Source organism: Cololabis saira, chromosome 12, assembly GCF_033807715.1.
Source record: "Cololabis saira isolate AMF1-May2022 chromosome 12, fColSai1.1, whole genome shotgun sequence".
Lineage (NCBI taxonomy): Eukaryota > Metazoa > Chordata > Actinopteri > Beloniformes > Belonidae > Cololabis > Cololabis saira.
This window is the reverse complement of record NC_084598.1, coordinates 26,352,181-26,365,924: the sequence shown is the minus strand read 5'-3', so window position 1 is coordinate 26,365,924 and position 13,744 is coordinate 26,352,181. Positions and strand designations below refer to the sequence as shown.

The following is a 13,744-nucleotide window of genomic DNA, read 5'->3' as shown; positions in this document are numbered from 1 at the left end:
TCTCATATTTGATACAGTGATGCAGGCGAAGTTGTAAATTGTACCAAAATGCCAATACCCTTCTTCAAATAGCAATTTTAAGAGCCAGTCAGATTTTAGAGGCCAATGTTTACAATGTGAACAATTTTATAGTCTCTCACAGTGGCATGTGGAAACAATGTACCAAATTTGAACCCAAATGTCAATATAGGCGGTGTTTATAATTAGCTAATTTAAGTTTGTGCTCTTTTCATGGGAGTTACAAGTAACAGAAAAAATCTTACTTCCCTAAAACCACATATGCCGATTCATAGTAGTTCATTATCAAATGTTTATTTCCTTAATGTTTCTTATAAACTAATCAGCAAATAAGGTGGGATACCAACTTATCTAAGGTACTTATAAAATTAAGATATTAAAGGAATTGTGATTTGTTAAACTGTTTCAAAGTCACAAGTCAATCCCAATTAAATTAATAGCTTGGCTCTGAAAGTATTTTTTACAATAAATTCAACTAAGATGATCAAGCTGACATTTCTTTGTCTACTAAACTTTGGTAAATTATTTAATTGCTGATGATGCTTATAACTTTTTCAGTAGTTTTTTTTGTTATTAATCAAAACAAGTCCAAAGTGAAAGTATTTTGACACCTTCTTAGTAATCTTAATATCACTTTGAATCTTGGAAGTGTGTTTAAGATAAGATAAGATAAACCTTTAATAGTCCCACAGAGGGGAAATTTGCAGTTTACAGCAACAAAGGGGATAGTGCAAAAAACAAGAGGCAACAATAGAAAAAGTAATAACACAGTAATAATAATAACACACTATAAACACTATAAACAGTAAACTGGTATACAATAATAATAATAATAAGAAGAAGAAAGATAAATAATAAGAAATACTAGTATATAAAAAGATAACAGACGGATATTTACAGATGGATATTTACATAATTGCACGTTGCAGTGAGTGAAAGATATTGCACATTATTTCCCTTTATGTACATTTATTGTCAGGTTGTATGTGGTCTACTGTGAGCAGTGCTGGTTGTGTAGTCTCACAGCTGCAGGGAGGAAGGACCTTCTGCAGCTCCTTCACACACCTAGGGTGAAGGAGCCTGTCGCTGAAGGAGCTCTCCAGCGCTCTGAAGGTGTCCTTCATGGGGTGGGAGTCCTTCTCCATCATGGATGACAGCTTAGTCATCCTCCTCCTCTCTCCCACCACCTGCACTGTGTCCAGAGAGCAGCCTACGACAGAGCCGGCCCTTTTGATGGTTTTATCCAGCCTCCTTCTGTCTGCAGCTGTGATGTTGCTGCCCCAGCAGACCACTCCGTAAAAAATGGCTGATGCCACCACAGTATCGTAAAATGTTTTCAGGAGTTTCTCCTGCACACCAAAGGCCCTCAGTCTCCTGAGCAAATAGAGTCTGCTCTGGCCTTTTTTGTGGAGTGCAGAGGAATTAGTAGTCTCCAGTCCAGTTTATTGTTGAGGTGAACACCCAGGTACTTATAAGATGTCACCATCTCAATGTCCTTTCCCTGGATGTTCACCGGTGTCGGGGGGGATTTATTACACCTGCGGAAATCCACCACCAGTTCTTTGGTTTTTCCGGCGTTGATCTGGAGGTGGTTCTGCAGGCACCAGTCCACAAAGTCCTGGGACAGTTCTCTGTACTCGCTATCGTCTTCATCTGTGATGAGGCCGACAATAGCAGAGTCGTCAGAGAACTTTTGTAGGTGACAGGTTGGTGAGTTGTAGGAGAAGTCAGCAGTGTAGAGAGTGAAGAGGAACGGCGCCAGGACCGTTCCCTGCGGGGCCCCCACACTGCAGACGACCATGTCCGATGTGTGGTCCCGTGTCCTCACATACTGTGGACGGTTGGTGAGGTAGTCCAGAATCCAGGATGTGAGGTGACTGTCAACCCCTGCATTCTCCAGCTTGTCTCCCAGAAGTGCCCGCTGGATGGTGTTGAACGCACTGGAAAATCAAAGAACATGATCCTCACAGTGCTACCAGGTTTAAAACTACTTAAAGACACCTTGCAGATTAGAAGATGTTGTGTAGGAACAATCATCAGACTGTACAAAGAAAAATAATGACTTGATTGTGTCTCTAATGACGGTAGTCCGTCTATGATCCAGCTTCATTATAATTTTCCCACTGTCTTAGGCAAGGCAAGGCGAGTTTATTTGTATAGCACAATTCAACACAAGGTAATTCAAAGTGCTTTACATCAACATTAAAAGCGGCAGGACACAATTAAACAGTAAATAACAAATACAATTAAATAAAATAAGAAAAGAGGTAGAATAATAAAAAGCACAAGTTGTTAAAAAATAAGGGCAGTAGAGTACAGCAGGTAAGTATTTAATTTAGGAGTACGCTTCAGTAAACAGTAATGTTTTTAACCCTGATTTGAAGGAGCTGACAGTTGGAGCAGACCTCAGGTCTACAGGAAGTTTGTTCCACCGGTGAGGAGCAGAATAACTGAACGCTGCCTCACCTTGCTTGGTTCTGGTTCTCGGGACACACAACAAACCAGATCTAGATGAACCTCAGGGGTCTGGGAGCTTCATAGGAACTAACAGATCAAGCATGTATTTTGGTCCAAGACCATTCAGGTCTTTGTAGACCAGCAGGAAGATTTTAAACTATATCTTTTGACTCAAGCCAGTGTAGTGATTTCATGACCGGTGTAATGTGGTCCAGTTTCCTGGTGTTTGTAAGGACTCTGGCGACAGCATTCTGGATCAGCTGCAGCTGCCTGATTGATTTATTGTTAAGGCCTGTGAAGAGGCCATTGGAATAATCCAACCTACTGAAAATAAATACATGAATAATTTTTTCCATGTCTTGTTTAGACAGAAACCCCTTAATTCTAGCAATGTTTTTTAGGTGGTAGGAGGCAGATTTAGTGATAAACTTTAGATGGCTGTTGAAGTTCAGGTCTGAGTCAATAATTACACCAAGATTTCTGGCTTGGTAGCCAGAAAAGAAAGCCAGGTCTTCTGGTAGCTGTCAATGGCTTGGGACAAACAACAAACCAGATCCAGATGACCTAAGGTGTCTTAGCTTAATTAAAACAGGTACAACCAATCAGTGTTTAGTACATCTTGCAACTTGTTTCTCACACTTTCCACCTGTAGCTGTCCAGTGAAGTTCTATATAATCAAATAGTTACATAATTTGTATGTATGTACTAGGCCGGATTATCCATATACTGAACCGGGCGAGCGCCCAGGGTCACCAGCCAATGAGGGGGCACCAAATGAAATGACTAACTGGACCATATACTGTATGTCATATTTTGTTATTTTCTCTATATATGTGCTGGAAAAGGAGCAAACAGGAGTACAGCAGTAACCAATGATATAATAAAAATACTTCAAAAATAATAATAATAAAATAAAAGGAATTTCGTTTGAGTGAGAGTGCTGTTCTCTACCTTCACATCAGCTCATTCAGTAGACCTGTTTGATTGTTTAGTCATATGCTGCAATAGTTTTGCATGTAGTCCTCAGACAGGCCATATATGATGGAAATGATGATAGTTAACATGTGGTGTTACATTAGCATGTTGCATTCTGATTGGAGCATCAGTGTAGCATGGCGTTTGTAGACTCATGTCTATCTGTGGTGTTACTCTTAGTTGGTTGCTTGTCCTACATTTATTTGTAGTATGAGTGTTGAGCATGTGCTTCAGCAATACGTTCATGTAAATCTATGGTCTTTATAACCAGAGTAAATTTCCCTTTTTTTACCGTAAAATGTGGGAGGATGGGGGCACTTCAAGTGTGGTCACCCTGGGGAACCACACTGACTTAAAGGGGACCTATTATGAAAAACACGTTTTTTCTTGTTTTAACATATATAAAGTGGTCTCCCCTCACCCTGCCAACTCAGAGAAGGAAGAAAGCAACCAAATTCTGCAGGGTCTGTTCACCCCGCCCGGAGGATCCTTCCAGTGTCATGTGACTTTTACGAGCCGTTCAGAATCTGCGCCTGTCGTGACGTCATGACAGGCGCAGAGGTTTGGCCTCCGCTGCTGAAACCACGGCCACAACTAACTCCGCCGGCCGGAGCGTCCGCCATTGTTCCGAAGCGGTGGCTGTTTGAACAACAAGGGACAGTTAAAATTAGGTTTTGCATCGACACTTACCGTCATAAAAGGATCAGTATCAACAGAACGGACCCGGTAAGCGGTAAGTGACGTTATTTTTTTATGTTATTTATATTTGTTTACAAGTATGATCTTTGCATGGGCTAAGTATTTAGCTCCGGAGCACCGGTGTTCCCTAACGGAGTGTTAGGTAACACCGGAGCTCTATTAGTAATACATTTTCCTTCTGTTTATGGTTTCAGATCTTCCAAGCACCTGAAGCTGTTCAACGACACCTTCAGAAGATGCACGGTCCTTCCTTGAGCCAGCAATAGTGCATAAATGTTATTTATATACAACTTATGTTATTTTTTTTTTTAACAATAAAGTTGTCATTTGTGAACATTCAGTGTTGTGATTTCTTTTCAGTTAACATGATTAATTTGTCTTGTAACATAATAAATGAAAGGTGGATGATGAGGAATCAGAGGAAAGAACTGGTGTACCTGTTTAGAATTCACTTAAATCTTCCTGTGTGAATTAGTGTGAAGACGAGGTGACCCGTTCCAGGGAACTAAAGGCTGATTTATGGTTCCGCGTTACAACAACGCAGAGTCTACGGCAGAGCCGTCTGGGAGATTTGCGAGGCCCTGTGCGAAATGGCCGGGGGGGGCCCTTGCACGGCCCAAAATTTTTGGGTTTTTCGGGTCGGATCGGGTGTCTATATGCGCAATTTTAACTCTCCAATTAGCAAAATACTGGATACCTTCCCCTGCCTCATCATCATCTGGCCTTGCCTCGACGCGGGGCCCCACGGCTGCTTGAGACCCAGTCGGATCAGTGATTTTTGTAACAAATGTATCAAACGAGCCTTTCAGAGAGGCATTAAACTCTTCCATTTTCTTTCGTTTTTTTCTTTTTTCATCCCCTGATGGAAATTTCCTGAATCTGTCTCGTTCTCTCGACATTGTGTGACAGTTTGTTCCACACTCCACCCGTCTGGATCAGAGCAGCTTGTGTCTGCGCTTGGTCTGATCAGTTGTATTGAACAACAGACACGCGCATCATTGCACATATATTTATTGATATGCACAGACTAGTACACATTTAGGTCTGTAATGGAACGTGACTGTTGATATTTATAAGGGAAAAAAACTAAGAAAAAAAAAACAAAAAAAAAATTGATAAAAAAACGGCCATAGCGCGAGGCCCCGTGCGGTCGCACGGTTCGCACACCACTTGTGGTGGCCCTGGTCTACGGCGTAGGGTACGAGTCAATTTAATGCAGAACCATAATTCAGGCTTTAAGATCCGTTTACACCGTGTCATAACTGCATGCGAGAGTCCCACTATCGCGTCGAGCTGCGTGACATCGGACGCTCTCTGTCAACACTGAAACCGTTAAACTTGCAGCCAGTTAGGACTGTCCAATACAAAAAAATAAAGCAATGGAATTGATTTTTTTCGCCGAAACTCGCTTGCATGGGACACGCTTTGTGTACGCAGCCGCTGCTCTTCTGCCAGAGCGGGCTTTTGTGCCCTCCACTGCTACAAGTCATTCAGACAGCCAATCAGCACAGAGCCTCATCATCATAGCCTCCCCGCCCCTCAGAATCCGTCATAGAGAAGGAGGTTAGAAGCGGTAAAAATAGAGACATGGCCCAGAGGCTGAATTTCTGATTTATGTAGAAAAAACAAGCTTTTGATTGTTTTTAAGACATTCAAGGCCTGTTTAAAATATACATTAAATGCCATAATAGGTCCCCTTTAATCCGGGTCTGTGTATGCAATGAAATGACAAAATGAACCTGACATTGTTATGAGGGAGTAGTAGCGTGTGTTTTTGCCAGTGTGACACCAGAGGGAGCACCGCTTCCTGCGTGATCGCGGGCTGCGGTGGATCAACGCACGGGAGGGAGGCGAGGCGACGGCGGTCACGTGACCGCGCGTTGCCGTTGGTGAACCCATAGACAGTAGACGCCCCATCGAGCGCTGAGCCGTACGGCAACGTCGCCGCCATATTGGATGTGGCAAGACTGCGCTGTAAACTAATACAAGTAAATGGACTTATTTTCATAAAGCGCCTTTCTACAAAGAAATTTACGTTTTACCACTCATGTATTCATTCACACACGCACTAATATACTTGGGAAACAGTTAGGTACCAAATATAATATATTTAATTTTCTCGGATGGCAAAAATAAGAACTTTATTGATCCCACATAGGAGTAATTCATGTTATATCAGCTATAGAGAACAAGGTAGTGCCGAAAAACAATATATATCCCCTCTTAAAAAAATAAGAAAAATAGAGAAACATATTTTCTCATCAACAAAGCATATTTTACATGAATATATTTAAAAGTTTCTAAGTAACAAAATAACATAATTTGAACAATTTTTCAGATTTTTTCAGTTATTTTATTGTCTGAAAAATGGTTCACATGTTATTTCATTGTCTGAAAAATGGTTCAAATGTCTTATTTTGTTATTTGAAAAATGTAAAATGTGTTTTGTTGATGAGAAAATATGTTTCTCTATTTTTCTTATTTTTGTGAGGGGGGGTATATATTATTTTTCGGCACTACCTTGTTCTCTATAGCTGATATAACATGAATTACTCCTTTATGAAAATAAGTCCATTTACTTTTTTATATTACTTCTATATTTAAATAAAAAAATAAAAAAATGATTTACCCTTATTTCCACTCACTTTCGGCGCATTAAAGTAATCAAAACAAGATGATGAATTTTGTCTTTTCCTTTCTAATATACATATACACAATATAATATATTATATTTTATATTCCTTTCTAATATAAAAAAATATGTATTAGTTTACAGTGCAGTCTTGCCACATCCAATATGGCGGCCACGTTGACGTACGGCTCAGCGCTGGATGGGGCGTCTACGGGTGAGACTCCCCACCTCCTCCTCCTCCTCCGCCTCCTCCCTCCGTTATGGCGGAAGGGCCAGTCGTGCGAATGGACCGTCTCTCCCACTCGGATGCTTGTTTTGTGTCTTGAGGGGAGGGGGGTTTTATTTTAGTTTTTTTTCACCGTTTCCTCGCAGCAGCAGGCCGGTTTCTCCGCAGCCGCAGCGAGCCCGCGTGTGTCGGCTGAGCCATGGCGGACCGCGGCGTGGATCTGTCCGCCCTGCCGAAGGAGGTTAGGGACCAGTTGGCGGAGCTGGACCTGGAGCTGTCTGAAGGTAAAGACAGGGAGGAGGAGGAGAGGAGGAGGGCTGATGGGGCTGATCATGGCGGGTGATGCTGTAGCCGATCCTCACCTGCTTTGATTAAACAACTACTCTTTATTATTGTAGCTGTTTTCCTCATTTATTCACGTTGAACAGGATGAGAGAGCTCGTCACACATCCATGTTAGCTTACGTAGAGCTAAATCGACGCAGACCCTACGGCGTAGGGTCTGCGTAGAGTCTGCGTCGGTGTAACGCGGGACCATAAATCAGCCTTTATGCGTGATACGGTGCTTCCTCTCCCAAACCAAAGTGTCGGATCTAAACCAGACCCCCTTTGTGAGTGTTAAAGCCTCCTGTCTGACACATCGGGCTGGCCACAGTCTGGCTAACCCCAATCCACCTTTCTCTTGTCATCTTATGTATTAAAAAAACCCCATCTATTTCACATGTGACCACATGTTAGTCCAACATGATTTTATTATACACGCCTCTGAAAAGGGTGTGTGTGTGGTTAAGCTTCCTCTTCTGACAACTGCTGTAAAAGTGTGAGTCACTGTGATCGGTGTTGTTGGGATGTAATGGCTTACAGGCCTGCAGCCATCACCTAACTATGGTGTCATGTGAAGATAAGGGCAGGTATCAATGCTGGCACCTACAGAATATACTGTCATTTATTGGAATGATCACTCAAATGTGGTCCAGCAGCACATGCACCTGTGTAAACCTGCCATTAACAGAGTTACAGACAGGGGCGAAAATCCCGGGGGGGACAGGGGGGACAAGTCCCCCCCATTAGTAAAGCTGTCCCCCCCTAGAATAATTTGAGACAGAATTAATAATTTTGGAACAATGCAGTAGTATTTAGTAGTGATGCACCAAAATGAAAATTTGTGGCCGAAACCGAAATCGAAAATAATAATAAACAGTAAAATCTCATTACACTTAAAACAAGAGTCATCACCAGAAAAATAACTTGTTATTTGACAATTTTCACCTGTTTCAAGTAAATTTTCACTTAAAATAAGTAGAAAAATCTGCCAGTGCGACAAGATTTATCTTATAAGCAAAACAATCTTGTTACACTGGCAGATTTTTCTACTTATTTTAAGTGAAAATCTACTGGAAACAGGTGAAACTTGTTGTTTTTTTTCCAGTGATGACTCTTGTTTTAAGTGTAATGAGATTTTTTTTAACTAAAAATGAGACATTTTAACTAGAAATAAGACAAATATTCTTGTTAAGATTTTGGGTTTTTGCAGTGTATTATGTCAGATGTGCTGTATTATTGCCACCTTCCACCTAATACCATTGTTTTGTATTGCTCTAAGAAAGGTCTTCTGCCTGTTTGCGAGATAGAGTTGAAAATGTCAAAATGCTGTATTAAAGGAACTTTTATTCCTTGTCCCCCCCTGGATTTATTCTCTAAAATTGTACTGTTTATTGTCCCCCCCAACTATGAAACTGGATTTTCGCCCCTGGTTACAGAGTCACCTGACCTACGTGTGCGGCTCATCTGCCCTCAGTCCTGTGGTCAACAAAATGTCTGGGTTTTTCTTGTAAGATGTGTGTCTCTTTTGGAGGTGATTGACACGTGTATCTGTTAAATGTGGCGTGCTGGTGAGCAGACAATTCATTTATCCATCAGTCCAATGCATAGTCCCAGTCAGCCCCTCCCCCAGAGCAGCTGTTTACCCCCCTACCCCACCAATGACATACTGTCACACATCCATGACAGAATTCCCTTTACCATGCTACATGGCAGCAAGGCTACATAGGGGTATGATGTTTGTTTTATTTAAGGAAATCTTCATGCAGGTGCTAAAGCCACATTAAATCAAATACATCCACATTAATGCTATTTCATTTAAAATTGCATATTCCTTATTTATGCCGTGGATCAACTTAACTTCAGCGTTTTTTGGCTTCTGTAATTAAGTCTTTTTTTTAAATCTGTTATTTTTGGTTAAAAGCTGTTATTTTTGGTTTGTGTGACCAAACTTCAGCTTTGCATGTGGACCTCAGAACGGCAAGGGAAGTGTATTCGTATAGCACATTTCATGTACAAGACCGTTCACAGTGCTGTACATAGAAAGATCTTAAAAAATGCATTAGAAAGTAAAGGAGTTTAAAAGCACTGGAGTGATATGGTCCACTCTTTCGGTTTTAGTGAAAACATGGACAGCAGCGTTCTGAACTAACTGTTGCTGTTTGATGAAGAACGTAAGCCAAATGATTACTTCAAGGTATATAGATATGCTTTAGCTGATTCCTTTTGTCTTCATACTCATTTCTTTTTTTTTTTTTTTTTTTTTTTTTTTTTTTTTTTTTTTTTTTTTTTTTTTTTTTTTTTTTTTACCTTGTCTGCACACATATTACTGAATTATACCATGACGGTAGAAACCAAAAGTGTATATATGTGCATTATTACTATATGTAATATATACATATATATACGCACACATATGCGTACACATACATAAACATACACATACAAACCCAGTGTTTTTTTTTTTTTTTTTTTTTTTTTTTTTTTTGGGGGGGGGAGGGGGTGGGGGGGGGGGGTGACGACATCCGCTGCCAATCCAGGAAGCAGGAACACACGGAGACACACGTCAAGCACTGGAAATCTGCAACAAAAAAACCACAAACAAAGCACGAAACCGGCACGGAGCCAACCAAAACACGAACAGCAATCGACCTAAATCTTGAGATCTGATCGCAGTCTGAGCTAAGCTATCGCTACCGCTACCTAGACCCAAAAACTAGAGAGCCAGCATGCAGGTGAACAAGCCAGTGTGTATGTCTATGTGTGTGTGTGTGTATGTATATGATCATGCGTGTGTGTGTGTGTGTGTGTGTGTGTGTGTGTGTGTGTGAGTGTGCATGTGACTAAATGACTATATGTGTGTATGTGTGTGTGTGTGTGTGTGTGTGTGTGTGTGTGTGTGTAATAAACCAAACAAAGCTCCACCTGAAGTGTATCTATAGTGGGGGAGGGGGGGGAGCGACCCCGCCACCCGCGAGACCAGAGGCCGACAAGGAAGAGCCCGGAACCCAGGCCACCGGCAAACCCCACAGAGGGGAGAAGTAGGAGGGAGGCAACCCACCGCCTGCGAGGCCCCCCCCCCCGCCCGGCGGCGGCCGAGGGGGCCCGCGGGCGGGGCCCCCACGGCGCGGAAAGAAGCAGCCAGGGATCCCGCGGCGGCGGACCGCGACCCAGGCAATCCCCGGCCACCCGGTCCGGGCCGGACACGCGGCCGGGAGGCCCTCACCCTTCAGGCCAACGACCCCCACCCGGCAGGGGGCCAGCCTGCCCGGAGAGACAGAGCCGCCCCGGCCGCCGACGCGGGCAGGCGCACCCGTCCCCCACGAAAGTGGCCCTCCAAGACCAGAGGGGCGCCCCGCCGTAGAGGCAGCGGGGGGGACCGGAGACGGGCCCGGAGAGAGGGAACCCCCCAACAAGGCGACACCCGCGCAGGCCCGACAACGGAGGGCCCCAGACCCAGGCATCCCATTCATTCATCCATTCACCTATCCGATACCTATACTAATAATAATATAATATACTATACATAATAATAATAATAATAATACTAATAATAATAATAATAATAATAATAATAATAACCATCTTTGTATAATATAATATTGATAAATTATTAAGTTTTTGATGTCCTGCCAATGGAGGCTCAAATCCTCCATGGCAGGACCCTTCCATACCGCATTCTCACCGACACAGACATACAATCACGCACCGTTTCCCCCTCCCCGGGGGGGTCCAGCACCGCCAGAAGGCACCCCAGGCTGCACGGCGGGCCCCGCCAGGCCCGGGTAACCCGACCCACCCGTCCGAGGCCCAGGCCGGTGAGGGAACGCGGGTGATGTGGGACCCCCTCCCGCCCCTTGTGTTGAGTGCATGTGATTAATGCCATAAAAACAGGGAGGAGGGAGGGCCAAGTATCGATTGACACCGACCCCCCCCCCCTCCCGAACTACGTGTCCTTGTCCAGTGTATTTATAAAGTGTTGAATGTGCAGTGTCTAATTTGCTGTTAAAACCGTGAGGCGGGGAGTGCCGGGCCACGCGGGACAGTGCCCCCCACGACCCGGACCCCCCGCCTTTCACCTATGTGCGTATGAATCGTGTAGGGGGGGCAAGAGGGGGAGCGGAGGCCGAAGCCAGGAGGCAGGACCAGCAAAGCTGGCCCTGATAAGACACCCGCGTCCCCCCACCGGCCATCCAGTAGACGGGGGCCGGCCCCCCGAGCCGGGCCAGGGCCCCACCGTACCTCCACGGGCGCCCCCGGAGCCGCCGGAGCCCCCAGACGGAGGGGGAAACGGTCCAACATCCTCCCATTCATACTGACAACATAAGACATAGATACCTGGGAATGGCGCCGCCCCGCCGCCGCGCCCGCCCGTGCACCCCCCGGTCAGGGGAGGCCCGATCTCCGGACCCGGCCCCACCCCCCCCCCGAGGCCACCCCGGCGGACACCCCAAGGGTCACGGAGTCCCCACATCCGCAGGGGCACTTGGCCCCCGCCCAGCGACGGAGGACCAAGGCAGCAATGCCCCCCCAGCGCAGACAGCCACCCCCCACCCAGGCAGGACCGGGCCCTCCGGGTGGGACCCCCACGTCCACGGCCCAGCCCCCCCCAGGAGGCCCGGAGACGCCCAAGCCACCGCCCCCCGCCCGAGCCCTCCCCAGCCACCCCCCCCACCGCCATGAGGTACCCCCCCCCACAGGCCCCCAAGGCCCCCACCGGCCAGGGACAGGACCCCGCGGCCCCACCCACCGCCCCCCAGGGGCCACCAGAGGCCCGCGCCCCAGACCCCCCAAGCCGACCCCCAACCCCAAGGGCTACGAGATCACCCCCCCCCCCGCCCCCACTAGGTAACGAGGCCAATAATCGGGGACCACAGAGAGTGCAATTCAGCCGAGTGTTGTTCAGTGGAGGCAGACATTATCTCACTACTAATATGATCTGATAAAAGATTCCTAAAATGGTTAATACATAAACTGGATTTTTGTTTCCAATTTACTAGAATGGTTTTCTTTGCGATACATAAGGCAGTAAGAACCCGGTGTGTCCAATTAGGATCTATTTGAGTGTCTCCCAGGTGACCTAATATACACACCGTGGGGCACACTGGGATTCTGTGGTCGATCCATGTGGATAAATCCTCACAAATCTCCTTCCAGAACCTCTGTACCGGTGTACAGAACCATAAAGCATGCATATAATTATCTGGGGTGTTCTCTGTGCACTGTGAACAGATATTAGAGGTGACAAAGCCCATCTGGAACATCCTTTGTCCAGTATAATGTATTCTATGAAGAACTTTATACTGTATAAGTTGTAAGTTTGGGTTTTTAGTCATAGTAAACGTATTTAAGCATATTTGTGACCAAGAAAGCTGGTCGGTATTCAGAGAGAGATCCGCCTCCCACTTGGAGATCGGGAGAGAGACTGACTCGTCCAGTTTAGACACTAACCTGTAAAGTTTTGATAACAACTTTAAATTGCTTAGATTTAATAAATCTATTATCTTAGCGGGAAGTTGTAAGTCTAATTGTCTAATTTTGTATGTTTTATTTATTATGGCCTTGAGTTGTTGATACTCTAAAAATTTACTCCTGCTAACTCCGTATTGAACCATAAGTGTATTGAAAGGTACAAACTGTCCTCCTACAATTACGTGCTGTAAATACCGTATTCCTTGATCTCTCCATTGAACGAAGTTAACCATCTTTTTATCATTTTTCACGATGTCCGGGTTGTTCCATATGGGTGTACGGTCACATGGAAAAAGTGAAATTTTAGCTACTTTAAGAAATTCCCACCAAGCTGATAAAGTTGTGCTAATATTAATGCTTTTGAAACACTGATGACGTTTGATACTTTGACTAATAAATGGTAACTCTGAGATTTCTAGTTCGTTGCAAAACACTTGCTCTGAGTCCAGCCATTGACTATCTAAAGGATGATCCTTTGACCATTTTACAATATACTGTAATTTATTGGCAAGGAAGTAATACTGAAAGTTAGGTAGCTCTAAACCTCCATATTCTTTAGATTTCTGCAATGTCTTTAAACTAATGCGTGGAGTTTTATTTTTCCACAGAAATTTTGAAACACCTGAGTCCAGCGATTTAAACCAGGAAATAGGGGGTTTGAATGGTATCATTGAGAAAAAATAATTTACTTTTGGTAAAACCATCATTTTAATGGTGGCTATTCTACCCATGAGTGAAATGGGAAGAGAGCTCCATCTAGCAAGATCATCTTCTATTTTCTTTATAAGCTGAACATAATTTAATTTTATTAACTCTGACAGCCTAGGGGAGATGTTTATGCCTAAATATCTAATGTTCCCTGATTGTAATTGAGTATTGGATATATTCCTAAAATTGCAGTTCACGCACAAAACGGTGGATTTAGACCAATTAATAGAATAATCA

The 13,744-nt window shown here is 44.2% G+C and overlaps 1 protein-coding gene across 1 annotated transcript in view; it reads left to right on the top strand.

Annotated features, from left to right (window-relative positions):
- The first annotated feature begins 7,033 nt into the window (after positions 1–7,033).
- dip2ba (disco-interacting protein 2 homolog Ba) overlaps positions 7,034–13,744 on the top strand; it is a 57,354-nt gene continuing 50,643 nt past the window's right edge. The window contains exon 1 of the mRNA XM_061736240.1: positions 7,034–7,291. Within this exon, the coding sequence (XP_061592224.1) occupies positions 7,207–7,291 (85 nt within the window). The 5' untranslated portion in view covers positions 7,034–7,206. The remainder of the gene's footprint in view (positions 7,292–13,744) is intronic.